The sequence below is a fragment of the Barbatula barbatula genome (genome assembly GCF_947034865.1).
Source record: "Barbatula barbatula genome assembly, chromosome: 16".
Lineage (NCBI taxonomy): Eukaryota > Metazoa > Chordata > Actinopteri > Cypriniformes > Nemacheilidae > Barbatula > Barbatula barbatula.
The window spans coordinates 6,901,766-6,928,739 of NC_136779.1; the positions used below are offsets into that span (position 1 = coordinate 6,901,766).

The 26,974-nt window shown below is 40.2% G+C and overlaps 2 protein-coding genes across 3 annotated transcripts; one reads left to right on the plus strand and one right to left on the minus strand.

Annotated features, from left to right (window-relative positions):
- Positions 1-1,325: 1,325 nt before the first annotated feature.
- Positions 1,326-3,585, plus strand: adrb1 (adrenoceptor beta 1). Its single transcript, XM_079475966.1, has one exon. The coding sequence runs from the start codon at positions 1,421-1,423 to the stop codon at positions 2,600-2,602; it is 1,182 nt and encodes a 393-aa protein (XP_079332092.1). The 5' UTR covers positions 1,326-1,420; the 3' UTR covers positions 2,603-3,585.
- A 3,163-nt stretch (positions 3,586-6,748) lies between these two features.
- On the minus strand, positions 6,749-26,708 carry ccdc186 (coiled-coil domain-containing protein 186). 2 transcript variants are annotated; one of them, XM_079476563.1, is made up of 16 exons: positions 26,553-26,708; positions 23,678-24,612; positions 21,796-21,922; positions 20,478-20,606; positions 19,725-19,937; positions 19,510-19,629; positions 19,177-19,281; positions 18,820-18,918; positions 17,948-18,034; positions 17,729-17,871; positions 16,339-16,594; positions 15,900-16,089; positions 14,401-14,481; positions 13,501-13,720; positions 9,697-9,916; positions 6,749-8,859 (listed from the first exon to the last, which is right to left on the minus strand). In XM_079476563.1, exons 2-16 carry the CDS (start codon positions 24,586-24,588, stop codon positions 8,779-8,781), a joined length of 2,982 nt encoding a protein of 993 aa, XP_079332689.1. In that variant the 5' UTR covers positions 24,589-24,612; positions 26,553-26,708; the 3' UTR covers positions 6,749-8,778. The 2 variants fall into 2 exon arrangements, with proteins under 2 accessions (XP_079332689.1, XP_079332690.1); XM_079476564.1 differs by lacking the exons at positions 6,749-8,859; positions 9,697-9,916; positions 13,501-13,720; positions 14,401-14,481 and adding an exon at positions 15,316-15,438.
- Positions 26,709-26,974: the final 266 nt, after the last annotated feature.

Genomic DNA, 26,974 nt, shown 5'->3' on the forward strand with positions numbered 1-26,974 from the left:
GCACTGATTCAAATGATTGGTGCTCCAAAATTTTGCAACAGCCAATCCGCCAGTTTTGGTCAACCCAGCCAAAATGCCTGGTCTTGTGACTTAATTGGCTCGTAATGTAAGACCTTATTTTAGTTGAAGGTTCAAGCCATCATACAGATTGCATAACCCCATGCACACTATTACCTTTGCATCCTGCAATAGAGCCTGTAGCCAGGCAACATAAGTAGACTTCCTTTCACTTGCTTAAAGAGAGTGAGATCATTGCGTTCACAAACAAAAGTCCCAGGACTTTATCTGATGGATCAAACAATGACAAAAGGGTTGACCGTGTAGAGGTAACGGCATGACGTTATAACAAATCTGTGTAAATAAATATTTATATTTATGTTACGATTATTCAAAACAAGAAAAGAAAAGAGCTTCGCTGTTCTACGTTGCTAGAATGTAGATGAAAAAGAGAAATTCTGTGGCTGCAGCATTAGTTATAGTCTCTGCTATAAGGAGCAGCAATTATGATCTTATCTACAGTAACAGTTTCCTACTGCTAGAAAAACATCTCTCGCCCAGGTTGTTTAGTTTTCATGAGGAGAGCAAGTGGCCCACTGTTGGCTCTTTTTTTAGTTTGGCTGGTGGTGATTTGTCCCAGGAAAGTGCTGGGACATGGTGGAAATTATGGCACAACTGAATCGAGCATTGTGAAGTTTGCAGACAAGCACCATATCAGTTCAGGGGCCTCTGTAATTGCTCCGTGCTGTCAGGCGGTGTTGTTGTGTGTTTTTCTCCAGATGTTTGGAAAGTTGCCACTGTAGTTTACGTGTGCTTAAATGAAATAAAGAACACTATAAAATAATTTACTCCGTTTGTTCCTTTCTGTTAGCTTTGGAAACTCTTTTAATCATCAATGTGTTATTAAATAAATATAACCAAACTTGATTATTCATGCTATATCAGCATGACATGAGAACCTTCCAAAAAATATTTTGTTCTTTTAATAGTAAATATGTCTTCTTGGTACTCTCTGGACTTTTTGTTATTGTTTAAAATGTTCCTGAACCCTTGTTTATTACAAGCTGTAATTAGGTGAAGACAACTTTGAATTGGGTGTTAGACTCTTGGACCACTGCATGTGTGTAATTTGTCAAGAACACCATGCGTAAAAGCGAGGCACAATGACCACATCTTTTGAGAAGAAACATTGTGCCATGTATCAGATAGTAAAGGACCTATAATTTATACAAGCCGTGCCATTGGCCGTAAAGTCTGTGATGTCATCGTTATATCTGTCGCGCTGTTTGTTCTTTCAGTAAGCGCGGGCAGGCGCTAGGCTTGAGAGCAGAGCGCAAATGGAAGCGCTTGGTGCTTCTGCGCTCCACGCGGGATGTGAAGTTCGGAAACCAGTCTGAATGAACGCGTTTCATTTCTCCACATCATGGGAGACGGTTTACCGTCCTTTAACTACAGCAATGACTCTAAACGCGCCACCGTGGATCTAACGTCTCCGGGCATTTCAGAACAGTGGGTCGCTGGCATGGGAATGATCATGGGTCTGATAGTATTTGTTATTGTAGTGGGGAATATACTGGTTATTGTGGCCATTGCCCGGAATCAGAGACTTCAGACGCTCACCAACGTTTTCATCATCTCCCTGGCGTGCGCAGACCTCATCATGGGTTTACTGGTGGTGCCTTTTGGCGCAGCCTTGGAGGTCAGAGGCGTCTGGTTGTATGGATCCTTTTTCTGTGAATTTTGGATATCCGTAGATGTACTTTGCGTTACGGCTAGCATCGAGACGCTGTGCGTAATCGCAATCGACAGGTACATCGCCATTATCTCTCCATTCCGTTATCAAAGCCTTTTGACAAAAGCAAGGGCCAAGGGACTGGTATGTGGAGTTTGGGCTATCTCAGCCCTCGTCTCCTTTCCACCCATCCTCATGCACTGGTCCCGGGACAGGGAGGAGACGTCCTGCTACGACAATCCCGAATGTTGCGACTTCATCACCAACCGCGCATATGCCATTTCCTCATCCATCATATCGTTTTACATCCCTTTAGTAGTTATGATATTCGTTTACGCAAGAGTGTACAGAGAAGCAAAACAACAACTGAACAAAATCAACAAATGCGAAGGAAGGTTTTACAACAACGGCGTGAATCATTGCAAACCCAACAGGAAAAGGACAACAAAGATCCTGGCTTTAAAAGAGCATAAGGCGCTGAAAACTCTTGGAATAATCATGGGAACGTTCACACTGTGCTGGCTGCCGTTTTTCATCGTTAACGTGATGCGGGTGTTTTGCGCACAGGTGGTGGATAAGGAGCTCTTCGTGTTTTTGAACTGGCTCGGGTACGTAAACTCAGCGTTCAACCCGATCATATACTGCCGGAGTCCGGACTTCAGGAAAGCCTTTAAAAGGCTGTTGTGTTGTCCGAGACAGGCGGACCGCAGGCTGCATGTGAGCTCGTGTGACCTGTCGCGCTGCACCGGAGGATTTGGGAACTCGATGGAGCAGAGCATGTTGGGCACATGGTCCGAGTGCAACGTCGCGGACAGCAGCGACTGCAGCCTGGAGCGCAACAGCAAACTGTCCCATTTGGAGTCACAGTTGTAAAACGAATTGTTTTAAACGAAAAAGGAGCCGAATAACTTTTTAAACGTGAATAGGTAAATCTAACATTGTTTGCAAGCAGCTCTGAAATTGTTTGCAAGCAAACGTTCAGCTCTGAAATTGGGATTTTGAAGACATCCCCTTAGATAAAATAACCATGGTTTTAATATATAGTGAACCCGTCATAATAAAGCGTTTTTGCTGGATTTCCTATTTTAACCACAGTTTAACATCAAATTCCATATTAAAACTTCTACCCTTACGAAATTGAACCAAGGCTTCATTAGCCATAATTGAACTAATGCATTAGTGAAGTGATCACAAATATCTCACTATATAGTAGCCTAACCATAGTTAAACCATGAAAATTGTCATTAAACACAAATGTAATACAAACATTTCATTGCACTTTTACTATAATAATACCATGGTTCATTTTAATTAAGGGTGAAACAAGGTAATATGTTGTTACCATGGTTTACTAAAAGTGAAACTGTGGTTACTGTAGTAAAACCATGGTTGAAACTAGGCTAGATAGTTTTTAATAATGTTTAATTCCAAAACGTGTAATGTCCATTTATTTTACCTCATACCTTTATGATGTGCAAATTGTACAAGGATGAAGTTGTTTATATTAAACAATTTTACAATGTACAGTATTTATTTGATGCATTGTACAGCATAAGTAAATGCTCAGTGATACTAAAACAACGATAAATATATGTCATTTAAGTGCACCTTATTTTCGTCAAATGCGTGCTGCCTATAGAGAAATAATCTTGCAGTATTAATTTCTGTCAACGTCATCCCTGATTGTTTTATCTATAAATAAAACACGCGTATTTTTGGAAACGTTTTGTTATAAATATATATCGTCCCCAAGTTCAACTTTCTACCGAAATAATTGATGTACCAGTGAATCCTGTGAAGTATTATTCAAGGTCGATTGTGTGGACGTCATATATGGCTAGTGTGCAATAAATGTCTTTGTGAAAATGCACGTTTCTGTTACTATTTTATCACTTGTATTTGGTCTTTTTCATTAAACCTGCCCACAGGTTGTCCTTAAATTATTTATCTGCACAGGTTGAGATTTACATCTCAATATTATCTGCCTGCAGCTGACTGCAGCTAAATACGCTTCTCGTTAATGTCTACCAAGGACCCTATTAGAGCCCCTCTTAAATATTAATGTGCGATGGTCTCGTTTAGTTTGATCTGATTGCTGCAATTGCATCAGTATTGGCTTTTCTGCCATCCCGAGCACATGACTGCAAAAGTAACACGAGTGCACAAAACAGTGTGTTGAGGTGATTGAGATTCACATCACAATGTGAACGCAAAGCGTTAGGAAATTCTTCTAATTGTGTAATTTTCTGCACCAGTGGAGTGTCAGGAAAGGGACGTGATACAGACACAAAAAATATGACAACTTGCTGTATGCTTCCGTGGAACAAATAAACTCTTCAGCGTTGTTTTCAACGAAAAAAGGATATAATTAAATGTCGAATGCCTACGAGAAAAGTTTGTCGAGATTTCATTTCGATCCACATCTGTGTGCTATTAATTACAAGGGGCCTGCATGCATGCTCGAATGCATTACTGCTGTGAGCTGTCCCCAGAGCCCCCTTGCATTTAAATCTGCTTCGGGGTTCCTGGATGCAATATGGTCGCGCCGCTTCCGCTAATGAACTTAATTTAAATGCGATTACCTGCGCTGATACATCATAGCAGCGTTTAAAAATCGCAGCCCCGCCCACATCACGAATGTGCTCAGGGCTGCATGAACCATCGCTTGGCGGTCGTATCGGAGCAGACGTCAGACAACAGACATGACAAGATGGGGGCTTTTACGTGGAAACAATCGCTGTGTGTTTTTGCCTTGGGTTTGTTTATCAGCAATGTATCTGTTTCAATAATCTGAATGCTTATTTTTAGTTCGTAATCATCTACCCGATGGCTCTTATGCAATGACCCGATGTTCATGAGCATGTGAATCAGGAAAATCACATTAAAATCACCATGGAGATGTGTAGAAAAGATAAACTCGGTGAACTAAACAAATGTAACATTTAGAGAGGATAACTTAAGTGTTTATTAAAAGCGAGGTGAATTGGTGGAGTTAAGAAGGTTTGCAGAGCTTTGACCTCCGTCACACGTCTGTAGTGGACGTTAACGACAAACCTTGTCAGGAACACCAACGACCTTGAAACACGTTTCTTATGTCAGCCAATGGCCACCATTAGCACATCATCAGTGAGATAAAACGTGGTCTTGTTAACAGTTTATGCCGTCATGACTAATGCATAGCTGCCTTATGAGGTGTTGAGAGAATGGTATACACTTCATATTGGCTTCCTGTACAGACCTGGCTGACATCCACACATTCCAGTGTTGTCGTTTCCAAGCCATGTATCCACAATTGTGCACATATACATGCGAAGGGTGCGATCTAGGTCATGTCATGGCCTCTGAAATACTGTCAGTTATTCCCAGTTTATTAAATGTTTCAACTATTTAAATGTAATGCGATATAACTACTTTAAAATAGTGATGTACTATGAGTTACTAATGCATAATGATCATCAACAACGGATTTTATGAGGATCATGGGAGGATCATACACCACCGCTATTATTGTTTGATATGTAGTTACTTATTTTTTTTGGTTAAATATATGGAGAAATCGAAGAACCAGGGGCTTTTCCTGAACGACTCTGATTAAATCATATAACTATTAAAAACTATTACGCAAACAACAAAAACAAAACATTGCTTTGAACGCGCTGGCAGCGATCCTCCCAATATGGTGCAACATTCAACACGGTGTGACGTAGCTTCACATTCTCTATAGGATATTCTGCTTGTTACGTGGCTACACATAAGATAAAAATGACAGATGATTTTGTTTATATATCTACTCATTACTCTTAGACATCAATGAGACTAAATAAATAGCAAATGGTCATTTTTGCTCAAGTCTCCGGCATCTCAGATATTTCTCTTAAGAAAAAGACCTACTGCAGAACTCTCACAAATGTCTCAATTAGATATTTTCAAAGAGATTTCCACAATTTCACAAACTGTGATCATATTTGATAAGGCTGCAATCAAATGAATATTTCAAGATTATCTCACATATTTTTCAGCAGATTTACTCAAATCATCATTTTACAGATCAAAACTCTTCATCCATTTGAACATTGGTCTCATTCTATTTTTATAATATAAGAAGAAACACCTGAGAATATAAACGTATTCATTTTCTTTGGGTGCTTACTGATTATGTCAATAAACGGACATAACATTTGAATTAGAAATTCTTATTTGGTGATGAGAATGAGACTGTTGAGACAATTAACTATAGCTTAAATACAAACTTTGTCATTAGGCAAAAATATTTGATGTCAAAATGCTGCACCAATCAGCATCAAGTAGTACTGTGAGCTGGGTTATAAAAACAGATGAAAACACTGAGTCTGAAGACTATTGGAAATATTTACAATATGTACAAAATCTCCAAAACATTCCTATCGCTCTCGCCAGTTACTTGGAGGCATTGAATTAGGTTTTTGAATTCTCTGTGGGTCTACATGGTTGATATGAGTGTCGGAGCACGTTATCTCGAAGTTTTGCTAAAAATAGGCAGCGATCTGAGTTTACCGTCTCTCAACACCTTCGGCAGACTCCGAAATGCCACACAGGTGAGATGAATTTAAAGCAGGGTTTAACTTTTCAAACTAAAGCAACAAGAGAAAAGTATAAAAGAGATTATCATCAGATTTACACCTCTCCAAACATTGTGAGATGAATTTAAGACGTGCACATGTCTTGACATTCTTTGGAAAATGATTTGCTTTGCGTGTAAGGGAATCGGCGACTGGCATGTATTTCCTATATTGACAAAGCTTCTGTTTTATAAACATATTCCGCCATTTGTGTAAATACGTCTATTATTAGTGCAGACCGAAGCTAACAGGAAACGCACCACCTAAATTACTTTTCAAATGTGAGGTTCCAGAACTCCATGTCCTGTGGAAGCACATCTCAAAATATAATTTTGATTTGAAATAAAGTATACCAACGACCCTTGGTCACCCTGCACTTGCACGGAGGTAACCGAAAACGTAAAAACAAAATGACTTCAGTGATTGTAGTATTTCCATTTTAATCCCCCTGAAATGCCATACAGTATATACAGAAGAATCTTGATTCATAGTTTTAAAAACATTGGACCATTTTACAATATATCTACAATTTTATAATCACAGTTTCACTATACAGTCAAGCAGAGCACGGATAAGAAAACAGAAACATCATTTTTTTTTCTCACCAGTTTCAAATCACCGTACACATACATACATACATACATAGAAACATACATACTTCAAGAGATCTTATCATAAATCATACTTCAAGAGATCTTATCATAAATCATGACATTAAATAAATTATGTATCGAACATTGATAAATTATCAACAGATTAGAGTCTTCATTTTAATGTTAAGGTAAATGCTTGTTTTTTCTTTAAGCATTCCATAATTTATTTCATACTTTGTGACGGAATGTCTGCGACATGTTTGGGAACTGGGAGTCTCTGAACGTCGAAACGGCTGATATGACCTGGACAAGCTATTTTGCTGACTTTAGTATGCCAAGTTAATAACACTTTATCACAGTGAATGGCTATGACTTTACTTTCAACAGGGAAAGTAGAAAGCCCAGAAGACCAGAGAACGGCAATGTTTGCAAGCCGAGTGAACTCTGCCAATCATTTGTACTGCAGCCTCCAACAAGCTTGTTACATAGAAAGGAAAATCCATCAGAGGCATCCAATGAGACAATTCTCCATCTTGAACCCTCGCAGGGCAGAATGGAGGGATAACCAGAGCGCTGATGCCTTTGGCACAATTCAATGGATTCGGCGTACCGTATATGGTTACATCACCGAGGAACTAAATGTTAACTGGGAACATTTGGGTGGGAGTTCGAACAAGGGAGAGCCGCAGCTTTGTTATTTTCAAATAAAAAAAAGGGCGGTAAAAATTGCACTTTTGCCCTTCAGTATCTACAATGTCTTCTTCATTTCGCCGGGTTGTTACACTCATCTCTATGGGGAGCAACAAAACAAGCAACAGCCTCTTTGAAAGCGGCATCAAAACGTCATACACATTAATAAAAAAGAAACGCTAAAAATAATTACAAGCTTGTTCCTGCGAAAAGCAAATAAGCAGAGGTAGAAGTGGATAAGCAGAGGAGAAACGGACAACATTAAATATTTAACTGCAACTTAATCCCGATAGAAAACAAAATAAAACCGCAAAGTTTACTTAAGACCAGCCCTAGCTAGACGTATTTTCATTTCAAAGATGTGGTTATGCATTCTATAGAACGTGTTCAGCTTCATGACACGTTTAATATGGGACAGAGGGAAAGTTGAATTTCTTGGCACGGCTCTTCTTGCTTAAGTGCTTTGCAAGGACGGTGCGGAGATAATGTTATCTGGGTACAGCCGTAACCTAGCAGCGGTGCAAATGGGAAATGGTGCCCACACTCCTGGGTCGGAACCTGTGGCATTACACGCCAAGATCCTTCTCGTTACATAATACATTCATTAATTGGCACGTTCATATGATGGATAAGAGAGAGCGGGCGAGCAATGGCCATTAACCTGCGGTGCGGTGAATAGAAACAAAGCTGCATTTTGTCCTTTGAAAGAGATGCAGAATTCAATGAGTTTAGCAGATCTCCATTAGTCCAGCACATTTTGTAAATTGAAAGGAGCCGCATTTATAATAATATTCATTCACCACCCCAACTTTATACACTTCGGTGTTGGATTTTAGGATTGTGCTCTGTTTTGGATAGAGCTAGGTGTGCACATTTGAGGTGATTACATTGCACAGATCTCCAAAAGAGAAGATGTTAAGAGAGAATCAAACATCATTCAGGTTAAGAAAAATGAAGGAAGGCTGGACGTTGGGTAGGCTGTGAAGAAACATGACGTTATTCTTTTCCGATTCCATTCATTTGCTGTAATAGTTCTCGGTGTGTGGCTCAGTTGAGTCCTAAGGACCGTGCCTCCAGTGCTTTGATCCGACCAAACTCAGTTCTGATTCAGAACCAGCTCATCCCGCTGAACGTCTTATTTGCGTTAATTACCTTCCCATCAGTGACTTCACTTCCTCCCGGATTCCCCTGGCACTCTTTGTTGTTTAATTAGTCGTTCGATTTCTGAGCCCAGCGTCTGGAGATTCTCCTGTATCAAGAGACAAATCATATGATTTATTTTCACCACGTACAAAGCCATTTTTCACACCGCCGCAGTTTATTCTGGGACAGACAGCGTAAAAGCTGTAAACACAGATATATTTTATAGAACCAGCGTGTAAGCTTGGATAATCTTGCAATTTCAGGCTGTTTTGCTTTGAAACAGTCTGATTTCCTGCTCGTCTCGGGCTACGGCTCTAATCCTGCCACTGTGCTTTGAATGGAACTCTTCGCCTTCCCGTTGCGACCTGTCCTCAAAACATACTTTATTAATTCCTCTGATCTCCCCGCTGATATGCTCCATCGTAGAGGGAGAAAACATCTGTCCCTGCTCTGACCTGAAATCCAGTTCTCCAGCCGAGCACTGGCCAATGCCAGCGTGGGAATTTGCCCACTAACACAGAGGTCATCTATCATCACTAAAACTGCTTTTCTTTCGATAGCCATCACCCTAAATCTCACGCAAATGCTTGTTTTCAGTTCGACTTAGACACATCAACAAGCTGTCTGGCTATATATGGTCACACAAGATCACATTGACGTGAATCATCAATATAGTGGCGCTTCAATTGCTTCTAAATTTAGAATAAAGTTTTCGACATACGTAAACAAAGCACGGCTGGTGGTCTTAAGACAGATGGAATGCGTTACGCTTAGATGTAAGAGTAACACAAATAATGCAGATGTCATGCAGTCTGTGGTTTCATGTACACAAGTAAAACGAATAAATTATTTTTGGCAGTGAATGAAACGTATTGCTTTAGTTTAAAAAAAATTGCATGCTGAGACCTCTGGGTCCTTACTGGTCACGGTTACTCGGACGTACCTTCAGCGTGATGTTCTTGAGCAGCGTGTCCTCCAGCACCGCCTGTAGTTTGCGGTTAATTTCCAGCGAAAGTTCAAAGGTGAGGCCGCTGTCGGCGGGATGGGAGGTATATAGCGAAGCCATGATGCCTCCTCTCCGGCTGAGGTGGGCTTTGTTAAAGTCAGAGGCTTCGGAAGACAGGGCTCCAGACTCTTCTCTGAGCACATAACTTTGAATAATCCTGCAAGAGACACAGACAGCATTAATTTGCGCCATCATCACGGTCTCCATTTCCATTTCTTCTCTTTAGCGCTCGATTATAATTGTGCTTTTTTTATTGGCTTTTCATGAAAAAATAAATATGAGATCGAGTGCATAATTCCATTCACTGTGCATTACGCCTAGAATGAACAGTATGCATGACAAGTGGACTAAGATCAACTATCTTGGATAAAAAAAAAGATTCACTTTCATATAAATGCAGGAACTGTTTGCTAGCCTTCTTAAAAAACATCTTTATTGGTCGAAAATAATCACAACGATTGACTACATCTCACAGACCTAACTGGTTAAATTTGATCTTGGCCCTATTTTGTATCTAGAGCCAGATAGAGATCTATCAGACAAAACTCACAGAAAGTTTTAATAAAGTCAGCTTTAGTGTTTCCATTTGATCTGCAGCGGCAGACAGATGGAAATTTAAATGGAATTGCTATCCATTTAATATGCACTACAGGAACAGAAAATGGGGAAGAAAAAAATACCTTGTGTGGTCTTCGACAATGGATGATAGTAGTGATGAGCTTTTATCTTTCGATCTCAGTTAGAGCGATTTCAAATATATTTTCCCTGCAGTGACACACGGCCCGAAAAACGGCAGAATTTGATTCTAATGGTTTCTTCAGACTGAGGCTTGAGACAAAGACATTAGAGGACATGGGACTAAAGGTCTCCGACTGAGAGCATTAAAACTCATTTGTTTGTTACAAATCCAGGCACTTTATGCACTATTCTACGCCATTTTGTAGTATAAATAGTGTGAGTTAAGCGTTCACATTAAAAATTGTGACACAAAAATATTGTGTGGAACTGTGCACGCTTCACGCACTCAACGGTCACAGTTTCGCGGTAAGGGAGGAGTGGCTATCTGGTTGAGTGCATAGTCTGTGCTTTAGTTTAAGTCCATAGTGTATAGTATGTCATGTGGGATGCAGTGATACACACTTTTAAAGATGATTCTATTTTCTGTCCTATTTACTAGGAATATCTTAAGTGCTTACTGATCAGGGTAACAAGGAAGAAACTGGGATACATACTCTGTAATGGATTGATACTATTCCAACGACAAAAACACACAAAAATGTACACATACGACTGCACACAGACACACAACAGACAACCAAAAAACCAATCAACTTACCTTTTACTAAGTTTGAGGGTCAAAGAAGACCCCAACTCCATAATGGTAGTATTCAACAAAACGAAGGAAAACAAATGAAAACTCTGCATGCACGCAGCCGTGCACACAGGCAGATAATACAATTAAACCGAGCCGACCTCTGGATTTTACCAGATTATCACTTGAAAACAAAGGCTTTCGAACTCCTTCAGATTCATAATATATCCCAATGCAATTCATTCCATTGTACCAAATTACTGGGGCTGTAATGCTTATTGTGAGAACGGCGGAATGATTATCATCATACGTTTTGTATGAATGACGGTTAGCTTGAGCGTGGCCCGATTCTCACTGACAACATCAAGCTAGGTGTCAAGAACTCACTGGAAGTCTGACTGACATTCTGTTTGTGTGTGTCGGCTCTAAAAGACAAAATGTGAGTGCAATGTTTATTTCAAAGGTTTGTGGATTTCTAACATCGTTACAACAGAGCCGTGAACAAGGATTAGGGAGTTTTAGCTTTGCATCAGCCTGTATCAAAGACGACTCTAGACAATATTTCCACGTTTTATTCAAGGTGCGTAAGTGTTGATAAAGGGAGACATAAAACCGCCCAAAATATACTCTGCTGTTTTTCAACCCAGGCTAGATTTGAACATTCTCTGGGGAAAATGTAAGTGGCACTTGCCCATTCAAAACTGACTGTCCATCACAATGCATGCCTGACAAGGTTTCATGATTTAATTTGTCTTTATGATGCTCTAAACATAACCACAGACACACACAGTGCCTCTGTAAAGTCCAGTATCAACGGAGTATAAACATTCTACCAAAGTACGTCCATCACATTTTAAAAAGTCAGTTTGCTTAGAAATGAAAAGCAGACCTTAACAAGTCAACCAAGCAGCATCAAGTATCAAGCTTGCGCTGTATAAAGAGGACGTGCATTTTCCGCAGCCCATGTTGTTTTCCTTGTATGATTGGGAAATACAGCCGTTCAGGAAAATCCCCTGGTTATTTCACTTTCGATTTCGCCATATATCAAACAAACAAGTAGTGGTACATATCAAAACAATAATAGCAGTGGATGGTCCTCCCAAGATGGCGGCGCCACTGCAACATAGGGTGTGATGTCAGCTTCACACTCTCTATAACGCCGCAGGGCGATGTCCTCGTCCGTCGTCATGTTTCACTCTAGACATCGTCTAGAATCTAATGATGCATTCTATCAATTTATTAACAATACTGTACGTTTTCCGCTTATGAGCTTGATGAGTGTGTATTACATTAATCTCTGTTGAGAACTGCAAAAAAGCTCAGCTAGGTGCAGTCATGAAGAAAATATCATTATATCAAGGTAACACTATTAAATCAACCTCAGGTTCACGCTGTAATAAACAGGGAAGACAGACCATGCTGATCTAACCTTGATGTGTGCTCTAATGTCATGTGACCATAAAATAAATAAAACCCACGCAAGGAAGCGTTACAAACTTGAAAGATTGACAGATTTGGACTTGCTGAAAAAGCTCAGCTGTGCGTAATGTCTAAAGATTAGCCAAGCGGGCTAAATTAAGCACGGCTGCAGTGGGATGTGTCTTTGATCAGAACTAATGAATGTGGGTTAGTGCAGGTGGACCCATTCATTGCCTATCATTAATCAAGAGTGATGGGACAGAGACAGAACCAGCGTTTCCATCCTGAGTCGGGGCAGGATCCCAACATAAATGATTGAACTGATTCACAGTCACAATTTACTTTTTCCTCCAATTGCTTTGTTTTGTTTTTCCGGCATTGGAAATTTGCAACAGCGGCTCCGGCTCGATTCTGTGTTTATGGTGGTGCGTATGAATATGGATCAGACATCATTAGCCACCTCATTGACGTACTCCCGTACAAACTGACAGCTATAAATATCACTGCCAACACCTTGCTGTCGGAAGCATAGGTTAGCTCAGCGTGTGTGAAAGAGACAGATAAACGTCTGCCAGATCGCCAAATGAAAGTCAGACGTACAAGGTACAACCGTCGGACAGGAAGTCCTAGTCAAATAAATGGGGAAAAAATAACAAAACAAGGAGAAGGAGAATGCAAGGGAGGTACAACGACCTTCCAAACTGAATCAGTCATACTGTGTTGGATTAGTCAGAGTGGAGAGAGGGCTAGGAGAAATTTACACAACCATGAGCTTAGTGCTACTTTACAGTGACCCCAGAACGTATTTAGACACTCTTGGACAACAAAGTCATGAATATTATTATTAATTTGTACCACATGACCTCTATTTTGTGTCCTTATATACAGTTTATATATTAAACATCACTAATACAACTTGAAGCTTATTTCAATTGTCATATGATGCGGTTTCTGGTGTTAATGCTGGTCCAAAAGGATCCTTCGCATTTCTATTTTTCTCATTCACTCACTTTGTCTTTTTCCTGATCTCCTCCACCAGCTGTTTAATGTGATCCTCCATGAATTCAATCTTCTCGTTCTTGCGTGCGTGTGCTTTCTGCAGCCGCACAATGCGCTCCACCAGCACAGCTTTGTCCACCTCAGGAAAGCTGTCCACCACCACCACAGATGAACCGGACTGATTCTCTGGAGACCGATCATCCATACTGCTGCCACGTGCGTTCAGAGAGCCTAAAAGGGAGGGAGAGGTTTAAGCCATTGTGCAAGTCACACAATCAGGACAATACCACCTACTATCAGATACACAAATAGTAAAAGATGCAGTGAGACTCAGGAAAAATAAAGAAGTAGGATTGAAAAAAGTTTTGGATATAGTTTTGATAAAGCACATATACATTTTGTATGTACAAGTTGTCTTTGCCGTCCCTTGCAAACTTGGTGGCTTAAATACTTTTCTAGTAATTGTGACTGTATCATGAACACAGTCGATATAAGTTAATTCATACAAAACCTAAAGCATTCGTTCAAAAACTGAAATTTAAAAATGATGAAATAATCTATTATATATATAATATGCTTTAAAAAGGTTTTTCAGTAATTGATTACTAAAATACACAAATAAACCTTATAGTTGGTCTTTTAAAGAACACACAGCACAAAATTACATCATGTTGCTTATGTGTGTTATTGCATTATGCTAAAGATATTGAAAGAAATATTATGCAAGATACATTTAATACAATGTAACGATAACTGAGGGGATATAACACATTTTGAAGTTCAATGATGAGCATTACAAAGCAAATGTGTCAGTTATAAGATTTGGATACCTGAAAATAGGCTATATACAGTAGGGAGGTAAAGATGAGAGTCACTTTCAGCATCTTTAATAAGGTGTTAAACACATGTACCTGAGGAACTAGAGCGACTGCCCATACTGCTGCCTTCTCGATCACAACCTCCATTCTCCACCTGCTCCAGCTTCTTACGAGCTACACAAGGACACAAACACACAATGAGCTCATTAGACACACACACACTTGGCAACAACAGAATCCTTAGAGTCGGTAATGAGCCGATGACTGAGTGCTTGCATCACTCAAAGCCTCATTCAACGCTGCCCCAGCTGGGGGGGCATCTGACCCTGCATAAAACGCACACACAGCGGACACATCTGCACAGTTTGGCAGACATGCGGGATTAGGAAGGTTTACATTTAAGTGTGGACCTTGAGAAAACGTTGAAGATCATGGTGACCCAAAAGGGACGAAGAAAAATAGACGTTTAAAAATACCTTCACATACTGTACACGCCTCCTGACACTAAGAGTCCCATTGCGCATGTTCTGTCTCCCGCCCTTCTCCTTCCTTCTCTCCCCTCTCAAAGAGAGGCTGTATAACAGCCTGGCATGCCCTAACCTAGCCCCTCCCGCGGCAACACACAGATACCTAAACTCAATCTGTCTGTGCTGAACGTCAATCTGCCCCACAGAGAGCGTCAATATGGCTTGATAATTACTAACAGTGCCTGTGGGCTCCGGGAGCGTGGCGAAGTAACTCAACAGGATCCTATTAAAATAACAAATCGAAATATAGGTAAGATGTGCACACACATCGAGGAGAAACATGATACGAGACCCCTTTTCAGAATTGTCACAGCCTTTCGATTTGGTACCTTTTCTGTCTTCATTCTGTTTTGAAAAGATTTACGTCCATGGTTTTCAGCTGGTGGGTCTGTTCTGACAGCAGGGTGAAAAATATTCTAAATGCAAATATGTAGTGCATTGTTACTAATGCTCAGTAAATAAGCTTTAGAAAAAAGGTGAAAATGCTTTCTATATTTTTTGTTGATGATTTCAAAAGCCAAATGTCAGCTCGAACTCATCAGCACTTTGGCACATGTCAGATAGATGCCAACATGGAAAGGGTGTGTGACATGCTCTCATCCTTCTGAAACATAAACAAATGATGTAGGATCAAATATAACTCGCACTGCTTTCAATAGGTTTACATTAACTCACATCTCTGCTGTGTATGCTTGTAGAAATCGGCCCATTTTTCTATTCAGCAATATAAATATAAGGAATCATAAAAATAATTTTGCATAATGTTTGGTCAATACATTTCTTCTTAAAAGGTGGAAATAAAACCGGCAGGACTGTTGACGAGAGAGGACCGGGCCCGGACATGTGTTAAGTTTGTGTTCTGTGGCTGCCAGTCTTTCACTTCCATGTTATTGTTTGTTTATTTTTATTAAACATTCGTTAAATGTTCGCCATTTCCTGCCTCCTTCCTTCCTTCCTTTTTATGGATCTTGTTTCACTTGTATCATACAAAACTGGATCTAAGATTTTGTTGCCTTTTTTTCGATGCATTCAGGCATTTATGATGCTGTGATTATAAGAACTGACCCTGCGTCAGGTGCTTAGTGAGGTCTTTGATGTTGGATGCCTGTTTTCTCTTCTGTGTGACCAGCTCGTCTCGCAGCTCCTCCACACGCGTCTTCAGTTGCGACATCTCGGCCTGCAGCGATGTTCTCTCTGTCTGCAGCGCGTGTACCTCCTCCTGCCTCTGCTGCTCCTCCTTCCTCAGTCTGTCCGTCTGAAAACATGCACGCAATACTTCACATTAGTTTAGTGCCTGGTACCTTTGTAAACTTGTGTTGTGCTTTTTTAATAATGGATGAATTGGACCAGAGAATGAAAAAGCTTTGCAGCTGTTTGGGGAATTCTTAGGAACATATTTAAAACCATTGAAAAGCATCACATGTGTATTGCCCATAAAATTGGTTGACTTGTTTAACTATGAACTTTGAATACGCAGGCAATGTAACACACAAAGTCATCTTACCATCTCTGCGTGGGATCTTTCCATGTCCTCTAGTTTGCTCTGCAGTTCTCTGGAGCTGTTAGTTAGTCTGTCCAGCTGAGCTTGTAAGCTGTTGCTCTCTGACTGTAGCTGAGCATTTTTACTGGTCAGCTTTTCAGTGAAACTCAGGAGCTCCGCCTCTCTCCTTCTGCTGCCCTCAATGTCCCTCTGCAGGTCAGTGATCTGAAAGTTAAGGTTCTCCACCTCCTCCCGCAAGGACGCAACCTCCTCCTCATCCCTGTAAGAGACACAACGATGTCAGAGGAAATACTCGGTTATTTGGTAATTAATAAGAAAATGTCTGATTTATGAATGAATCGTTCTTTTAAATTTAAGCACTTTTAAAGCAGGGGTAACATGCTATTTCAAGCATTCCAACTTCTTTACACTGTTTAACGTGCTGGCTTCTCATGCTTAACATGGTCAACTTGTCAAAATACAAGGTGGACGTATGCAATTGTACGAGGGTTCTTAGTCCCTAATTGGACAATTCATGTCAACCAAGAGTGAGAGAAAGAGAACACCCATCAATGTTCTTCATTCGGCATAACTGTTCCTTTAATAAACCCTGCAAGGTGATCAGGACCCTGATGCAGAGCGGAATGTCACCAGGATGAACGGATAATTTTACAACGTTGCCATAAACAACGATTAACGAGTGTTGTCTGACCAACCAATGCCACGGCTGTCCAATCAGAAACAGGTATTCCACAGGACCGGGTTTTATAATAAGAATGAGAGAACGAGGCTGACTGACACGTTTATGCGTCCACCCGAAATGAAATCAGAGCAGTCCCTATGAGACGAGCGCAGAGGTATGAATTATTCTGTCAGCGCCGTAGGAGTTCTTGGGATCATGCTGCAGTGGATTCGTAGCCACCCGCTGATCCAGCATCAGCAGGGTTCACAGACCGCCGCGAGATCGCTCAAGGTCATGCAGCTTTTATTGACACTCATCCATGTTCAGCAGAAGCACTGATCCTCAGCCAAATGAACAGTCAAAGGGGTGGAGAGTCTCAGTGAGGAATTCAGGACGTGTCATGCAAACGAGGTGTATGGTGTTGTCTGGGTTATAATCGACCTTAATCACAGTAGAAAGCATATTTAAACGGAAGCGAAAAAAAAAAGGACAAAAGTACACTTGAGTGTTACTTTAAGCTGGAGTCCTATTGTGCATTTTCAAAGGACAAAAAAATTGGGACAGAGCAATCGCTGGGGGAAAAATTGTAGAGCCCTGGACAAAATGTTTACATATACTGTAAGTTAAAATATAGTGTCTTGCTTTAACCAAGCTGTTGTACTGTATTCCCAGTTTGATGTAGTTGGATGAATAATGGGAAGATATGGTTTAGTGATAAGCTACCGTTCCCACCTCTGGTGCTGCTCCTCTAATTTAGTGATGGTGGCAAGTTTTTCTCTTTGGTTCTGGATCTCAGTCTTCTGTCTGTTAATGATCTCTCTATATTTACAAAGTTCCTCTTCCCAGCGAGGCCTTTCGTCCTCCAGACACTTAACCTAAAAGCCAGAGTTACAATCAGAATGTGGTACACGCACACAAACAATTTCACAGTTATTTATAGAAACCGCTCACCTTGGTTCGCAGCGTGGTAAGTTCGTCCATGCCTTCTTTAAAAGTCCTCTTCAGATCATCCAACTCTTTAATATTCCTTTTGTGCATCTGCCAATCAAACCGCAGGATGATCAAAACCTCTTGCAGCACATAGCCATTATTCATTCTGTCATTGCAATCAGCAGAGGAAGCCTGCCAGGCAACACTGCGTTAATAATGCTAATGAGAAAGCAAAAGCTAATAATGCCGTTTCTTGCACGGCGATGACTCGTTGATAAGGGAGTGTGTGCTGTCATTGTCAGCCTCGGGTACTAATGACGCTCGCTGAATGGAGGCTCGTTCGCTCATAAATAATTTTAAAAGGGGCTGGCAAAGCGCCACACACAACAAACTCCAAGGCCACCGGTGTATCTCTGAGCAGCAGAGGCAGAATGGCTGCATAGAAGAGTGAACGGAAGATGTATGATGTGTTACATAAACAAACATCTGTACCCAAAAGCTGTAAAATCGACTCCGCTTGTGGCAGAGACACATTACTGAAAAATGAATGCGGAATTGATGCCGATGGGATGTTTAGAATATTGTTGTACTATTTTGTGCACTTAAAATAGACTTTAAAGATCCTCTCCTTGGGCGTTTTGGGTCAAAAACTGTAATCAGATTTCTGGCACATACTCAAGTCAGCAAAAACAGCAGAATTTTTACAAACCCAATCCAAATCACAAAATGGTTTGAAATGAAATTAAAACAATGATGCGTGCCTGTATACACATAGTATCATCTATGATGTGTACGCCTAACTGTCTGATGTCAAAGTTCTACTTTTCTGTTATAAATTACAGATAAAATTACACTTTGACCAAATTTCAATGATGTATGAAGTGTAACTGCACCTCTTGCTGGTCAGTCTGCTCCTGTTTTTGCTTCTCCAGCTCTCCTTTGGTCTCCCGCAATTTTGCATCCAACTCATTTGATTTAATCTCCTCGGATTCCTGTAGCAAAAACAGCATGATGCAGAAAAGAATAAGAAGTGTTGACCAAGCTCACAAACACAACATTAGCCTATAATTTAAGAAAGCTGTCTAGTGATGCTTTTCTCTATCGTAAAATGTAATAAAATGCACCACTTTTAACCTTTATAGTTCATAGTTGCTCCAGCCCTAAACAACATAATATATATTGTTAAATTATTTACATATGCTGCCCTCTAGTGGACATTATTGTCACATAAACATTCAAATAAACAGCACCTGGTATGTTCGGATCATGTCTTGGCAGTTTTTTCGGATCTGTTCAGTCTCCTCCTTTGCTTGAGTCAGCTTGGCGGTTGTTTCCCTCAGCTTGTCTTTTGTTTCCTGTTATTAGAAAAACTGCATTTTAATAAAGAAGCTGACGTCAGCAAACACTTTCAATTTCGCAAAATGTCAGTAAAATAAAACTGTAATTTTGTGTCTTCATAAAACTGATGTGTGCTGTAAATAGGCCGAATAAACTTCAATCCGTTCTATGGAAACATCTCTCTTCCTTATGATGACAAGCCCTATTCACAATAAAAAAAGAGTTTGTGTAATTCTCCGCTTTACCTTATGAGCATCTGTTTCGCTCTTTAGTTTGTTCTGGGCCCACTTTACTTTAATGACATGAGAGTTGATTTCTTCCTTCACTTTCTCAAGTTCACGACACAATCTTGCCACCTCGTTCTCCTAAGGGAGCGATTGAGAAAAAGAAAAAAGAACTTAAAATCTATGCATACTGTATAATCAGCCTGGTGTTATGATGGCTCTATATTATGTGTGACCTTGGCGTCATAAAGCTGCTGTAGCCGCCCTTTCTCCTGGGCCAGTGTGTTTCCACGTCGGGCCTGTTTGTCTACTTCAGCTGTGGCCTCGCGAAGCTTCTTCTCCAGCTGTTCCTTCTCCCTGCGCAGGTCCAGCCCCTCCTTCTCTCCGCGAACATATTTCATCACCATCGTCTCCTTCTCCTGCCGTGCCTCCTCGCATTTCTTATTGACCTGCGGAGATCAGAGAACGTGTTTGTAAGCTGGTATTTTTTGTGAAAAGACACTTCTTACCTAGGAATTTGAAAGGCCCTCTGCACACATCTCGTGTAAGTTAGAAGAACTGTATGGAGATAATGTTTATGGATCGCCCCATACAAGGTCTAAACATATAAACCCAAGTCTAGACTATTCTGTAACACACTTACAGGGCTACCTGAGAGCATGGGGCTGTTTCAGCAAGTCCTGCCAATCTAAACATCCCTCTTTTTACATTTTGTTCAAACCCCTCATGACATCAGTCCTCATCTTAAATCTAATAACACTTCCATTTGTGTGGTACAAAACATGACAAAGATGAATGGGTCCACAGACCCAAAACACAAATCATGGATGCAAAGCACACGCCGACCCTCCTTCATTTTGTGCATCGCCGCATGTGATTTCATTTCAGAGGTATTAGACTAATACCTGTCTGGAGGAAATGTAGCCACCACTCATACAGAGCTTTGTTTGGAAGCAGGGGGGACTGTTTACACGGTGATGACCTCTCACCTGTTCAAGTCGACAGGCCATGTCCCTCTGCATCTGCTGGATTGCATTCTTAGCAGCCTGATCCTGGTGAACCAGTTTGTCCTTGGAATCTCTCAGTTCCTTCGCGAGTTCCTCCGCCCGGCTTTCAAACTGGTAGAACAAGACAGGCAAACGGTTAAACATGCTTACATCTTTGTGCTTAAATGTCACACAACCGTAAACAGATCGGAATTACAGCAGCTGATCAAAGACAGATAAGTGTTTGCACAGTAAGCAAGTGCACTATGAATACAGTAACCTGTATAACACATCACTTTATACAATTTTAACAGGAAAGATTACCGAAAAATTATAATTTACTCATGTTATTACAAAACTGTATAAAATCTTAGTTCTGTTGAACATAAAAGAAGATATTTTGAAAAATGTGGGAAACTAAACAGTTCTACTATGGTATTCAATAGTGCCCAAGAACTGTTTGGTTACAAACATTTTTCCAAATATCTTTCAGTGTTTAGCAGAACAACAAAATTGACACAGGTTTGGATCAACATGAGGGTGAGTAAATTATGACAAAATGTTAATTTTTGGGTGAACTATCCCTTCAAGTTTCTAAAAACGAATTCAGAGTAAAGTGATGGTGATACTATGTTCCCCTAAAGCAACAAGGGCTTCATTCAGACAGACTGTGTCCATCTACAGCTCTGGTTCTCGCACCGATGTGTAGAAACACTGAGTGTTACCTTTCCTTCACAGTGCTGCTACTGAATGAACCTAAAACTCAACACCAGACTTGCAAGGTTTGATTCTAAATTAAGCCTTTTTATTGAAGTGGCTTCTGATTACTGACAGGAAACTGAGACGACAAATGCACACAACGGCCTCACGTCATTACCACGTCACATAATTATGGTCTCCACGGGCTGCTCTGTTTGATCTGTGCTCTTACTCTTTATGAGTGGGCTCTTTTTTGCTTGGCCTGGGGCGCTCGCAAACAAACCTGCTTTTCTAGTATCAGCTGTGGGGCAAACAAGTGCTCACAAATCAGCGCACTGGGCACAGAGATGGCCATTCAGATCCTGCAAATGTCATTTCAATTAAAAATAACGTCATTGAGCTTAACAGCTCTAAATCTGGATACAAGGATGTCAAACAAAGAAATGTTTACAAGTGCCATTGTGACAACAGGCTATGACGTGTGGATACATCAGCGCCTTCTTTTTGGATGATACGAGATAGCTCAAACTAAATAAAATTGTCAAAGCGTACTCATTATTTTTATTGTTTATGTTCAGGTAGAACCATATATCTTAAAGGACCCGAACAAAGCAGCCGTTACCTTTTTAATGGTGCCGATATGTTGTTTCTCTGTCTCGATCCTCTTCTTGAGCTCCTCCCTCATGTTGTCTTTCTCTGAGCAGATGCCCAAAATCAGCTCCTGGTGCTTCTTATTTTCATCAAGCAACCTGTTAATAACAGTAACCACTAACAGTCACTACAAATTGAAAAGTACCATTATACTGTAACTATAACACGTGTCCTTCTGTTGTGTCCAGCTGTAACAGCAACTGTAATGCTTTCTAAATAAAGCATCAGGCATCAATATATGTCTTATTTAGCAGGAACCATCTGAGATGAGCAGAGGAAACCGCTTTCCAATATGTAAGCCAACCAGATGCCCTTGTGGAAATTAATAAAGCCAGAACAGCAGGAGATTTGACCGAAGTAGGACTAAGATGAACCTCAGTGTGAAATGCAAGTCTGTTTGGGTAATGGATGATGTAATTAACTACATAAAAACAGTTTGATCCTATATGAGTCAGTGGGTGAATAAGATCTTCACCTCCGAGACTGAATACATACAACCCTAGTCATTTATCTATTTATGTTTTATCCTTGGCGCCTCATTGCCCATTCTTATTTAAAGTTCATAAGGGCAACAAGCCTAATTTTATGTTCCACGTCGGTTATGACAATAAACTTTAATTGTAACAAATATACGGTATATAACGATCGACCATGTCCGACTAATGCCCGTTTCACAAATACTCCGTACGCGGTGCGTATTTCTTTTACGGGCCCATGTTATCGGATTAGATCATTCACACGGCATGCGGTGTGGTCCATCTGTTGCAGATGTGGTGCGTCAGTGCAGCGATTGTTTACGCATCAAGTCCATTTTTGCTCATTTAAAGCGATAGCACAGGTATCACGCTCAAAATGCACACGAATTTACACAAAAATGCAGTAATTTCACCATAAATGCATATAAATGAAGTTTACTAGAATTTTTTAGATGTATGTTATTTTGTTTCATTAATACTGGACTGTTCTTATTAAGACCCGAATGATAAAGAAAACACATGGTAGGAAGTTTCATCGGACACAGGAAGGGATGTGAATAGGCTAGGCTAAAAAAACTTTGCATAGGCATCAAGTGTTTTGTGGTCACATCCTAACAAAATTACGGATAAAATATTTAAATAGTATGTTCTTTTCAGCTATTGTGATAGTTCTGAAAAGGTTTATAATTTTCTTTCTGTGTAGTCCTAAACTTAATTCAAAGTGATGTTTTTGGATACTCCATGGAAGTTTAGGTGGATGCAGTTATACATTTATCAACCACTCGCACTAAACATAAAATCACAGTGATGAAAATAGCGTTTTTAGTTTTAGTTTTTAAAACATAAGTTTCGATGAATCATTCAAATATCGGGAAATACCCATTGTTGACTGAATCACACAGAAGACGCGGGCCGCTAGCGTACCTAAAATGTATGAAAGTTGTATGAAGTATGTATGTAGTATGTATGTATGTATGAAAGCAGAATGGGCGTGACATTGAATGTGTGAATCGGCGTGATATATGTATATATATATACATATAAAGTCATGGCCAAAATTGTTGGCACCCCTGAAATATGTTCAGAAAATCAAGTTTTTCCTCACAGAAAAGTATTGCATTAACACATGTTTTGCTATACACATGTTTATTCCCTTTGTGTGTATTGGAAAAAAATGAAAACAAGGAGGGAAAAAAACTTATTTCACATAATGTCACAAAAAACTCCAAAAATGACCTGGCAAAATTGCAATAGTTTTCTGTGAGAAATACTTGATTTTCTGGAAAAATTTCAGGGGTGCCAACAAATTTGGCCATGACAGTATATATATATATATATATAAACCTCAGCGCTGTTTTACATTTATCAACAACCTACCTCTTGATGGCTTTCTCCTGTTGGGAGTATTTGTATTGCACACACTTCTCGAATAAACCCATGGAGTTCTGGTCCTTTGGCAGGCCGTTGGGTGGGCTTCGCTTCCGGACGCCTTCTGACGGATTGTTTAACAGTTCATCCTCCAACTCATCCAGCAAAGACTCCTGCGACCGAGATCTCTGGATCTCAGACATGAGTTTCCGATTGCAGTCCGTGTCGTATGGGTTTATATCAGAGTTTTGAGGTACTGAATTTTCGGAGGCCACATTGGCAATAACAGGAGGTTTCTTCTCCTGCAGACCTGGGGGATCCTGTGTGGGAGTCAAATGAGTTCTGTGATTTGTGTCTTGAGATTCTGTTTGCCCATTGGAAGTATGTCTCTGATCTGAAGAATCTGCTGCGACTGTAACCAAACAGGTGGGTGAAAAATCATTTGTGCCATTCAGAACAGAGGCAGAGGATTCGCTATCCTCATCGTGGGTCACATTCTCTGTTACTGTATCTGCTGCTGGCTCCTCTGGACCAGAACTTTCAAGTTCTCCTTCGAGGACAGCGGTGGACGGCCCTGCAGCACTGTCGTAGAGCGCTGGTGGTGTCCTGGAATCATCAATAGAGGCTGTTCCACTGTCACAGCTAGTGTTCCCATCTCCATGTGCATCATCTCCAACTGCAGTTTGCTGAATGTTCACGTGCATGTCAGGTCTCTGATGTTCTTTGTCGAAGCTATCTGAAGCCAGAGGAGCGTCCAGCTCAAGACTGTCCAGCTCAGCATCCTCTTCCTGTTCTTTTAAAATGGGTTCACCTCCATTGCCGATGACATCAGAGGAACCTTTTGGAACCTCTGTGACCTCTGAACTTTGGGTGGGGTCAGAGGTAGGGTTCTCTTCTCTTTGACTGTCTGATGGCTCCATGCTCACCTTCGGTTCAGTACTGGCCTAAAGGAACATTTAACACTTTTACAGGTAGGTCACATGTATCTTGGACTCAAAATACCGTACAGTGTTTTACATGATCAGATTTCCTTAAGGGACTGGAAACAGTGAATGCACTGTACAATTTTCAGTCAACTTGACGTACCTGCTGTCGGGACACCACGATTAACAGAACCAGTAGTAGTTTACGATTTTATAGTAACAGTTAGCACAAGTATTTCCATGGTGTGGTACTCCATCCCAAAACCTTGCATTAAGAGGCAGTGCTGTGTTGCCAGTTATTGTGAAACTAAGGTGGCCCGCCCTTCTCACACCCAATAAGTGTGTTTGATACGTTATTGTATCAGGATTCATTAGTGTACTGCATTCCCACCCAAATACTCATAGATGATACGGGCCATGCTGTAGGTTCACAATAGGAAATACTACTCGACATTCAGGAATAGGACACTGATAGTGTGATTCACTGTCTTTAAGTGAAACTGGAGCAGAATCCCATCCAGCAGGATATTCAAGTGTATGTTACAAATACTATAGGGAAGAATGTTCAAATAAATGGTGCCAAGGGTGGGAAACCTTGGCCCAAGAACCTTGAGCAAAGATAAGACGGATCTGTATTACAGCATGTCTTGAATGAAATAAAGAGGAACAACCATAATCGATTTATTAATTGGTCATTTTGAGATTGCTGTACAGCATTGCAAAACCGACCTTCTTCTAAAGCCTTATTCATAAATAGGATATTTTGGTTTCATTCATTTCATTCAGTGCATGTAAACATCGCATTATATTGTATAACTCGATGTTTACTGGTCATCTTGCTACCATAGATATTAGTAGGGCTGCTCGATGATGACAAAAATCTTAATCGCGATTATTTTGGCCAATATTGAGATCCCGATTATTAAACACTTTTACTCATTAACCTTTAAAACAACATAGAAAATAAAAAAAGACTTTGCTTTTAAACTCTGAATTTAACTGAAAAATAAATGCGTCTTGAAACGAAATGAGAGCAGAACTGTTTATGGAACAAAACTGTCGCAGTAGGGTCTGCCAAGACCTAAAACTTGGGAATTTTCTAAAAGTCACCACTTTCCAGTTCCTGTCTCCAAGCATCCTATCACACTTGTTTGGGCAGACCTGTTAAAAAGCGTACACAGCAGCTTTTGACTCGCACTAAAGAGTGAAGCAATTTCCCATCTAGATTAATTTCCTTCGGTCTTTCTTATCTCGGTTTTACTTAAACTTTCTTATGATCAGTCTCACTCATAAACACATCTACGTGTAACGTTTGCCAGTCTATGTTCTTCGGGTGGGAGGGGGAAAGGTATTCAGCCCACAATTGCAATCATCGAACATGTTTTCTTAAATCAAATGCATACAACTGTTATTTAAACTAAAACCAAAGAGTGTTTGTTGAGAAATTAAAGCTTAACGGTCAGTAAACTTTTAATTTTACAGTAATCATCTCAGTGACAGATACTGCTGCACCCACACAGGTGCAGTTAGCTTTAGCACAACGGCTAACCTATCCACATCTAGCAGAATTTAGCGTGCTAACAAATATCAGATTTGTCCACTTGAGTTGAAATTCCCAAATTGTTAATATACGCAATTACACAAAAGTATATCATTTAAATGTGTAATGACACACTAATAAACACAAAATACCTATGTTGATCCAGTGGTTCACTCAGGCTAGTCTGCTAAGTTTTACAGCCAAAAACGTTTACAACAGAACATACAACCTGTTTTGACTGTACGAGAGTACGTTTAACATATTTTTAATTATACTATCATTAAATGACAATAATACAAAAAAATACACCAGCTATCTGCCTTTAAGTTCACCCACAATGCATTTACCTAGCTTGACGGCTAAATACACAAGCGCTTTTATAGTTAGACTTTGAACATCTTGGTTTAAAACATTCACTTACCCTTCATGTTAAATCCATTTAAAATGCGACGAACTAGCTACCGTATGTTACAGTGAGTGTCAACTTTGTATTTGAGATCTCTTAAGTCACTCTGAGGTGACACATCAACAATATGGCCCCACGACGATAGCGGCGAAATAAACACCCAAGACTGCGGTCGGTTTATTTGAGATGCAGGATCGAATACAGCCAATAGGGAGAGCCAAAGGGCCCAAATAACTTATTACATATTTATCATAGTAAAACCATTTACATTTTATGCTGCTTTATTTGATGTCGGAAATGTTAAAAATTTCGTTAAAACAAAAAAGGAAGGCCTACTAGTAGTTTAAAAGTTAAAGGGCTAATTTAGCTAGGCTATAAAGCTAGCAGAGCTAATGCTAGCAGAGCAGACAGCGATTAAATGAATGTTCAGGAAGTCT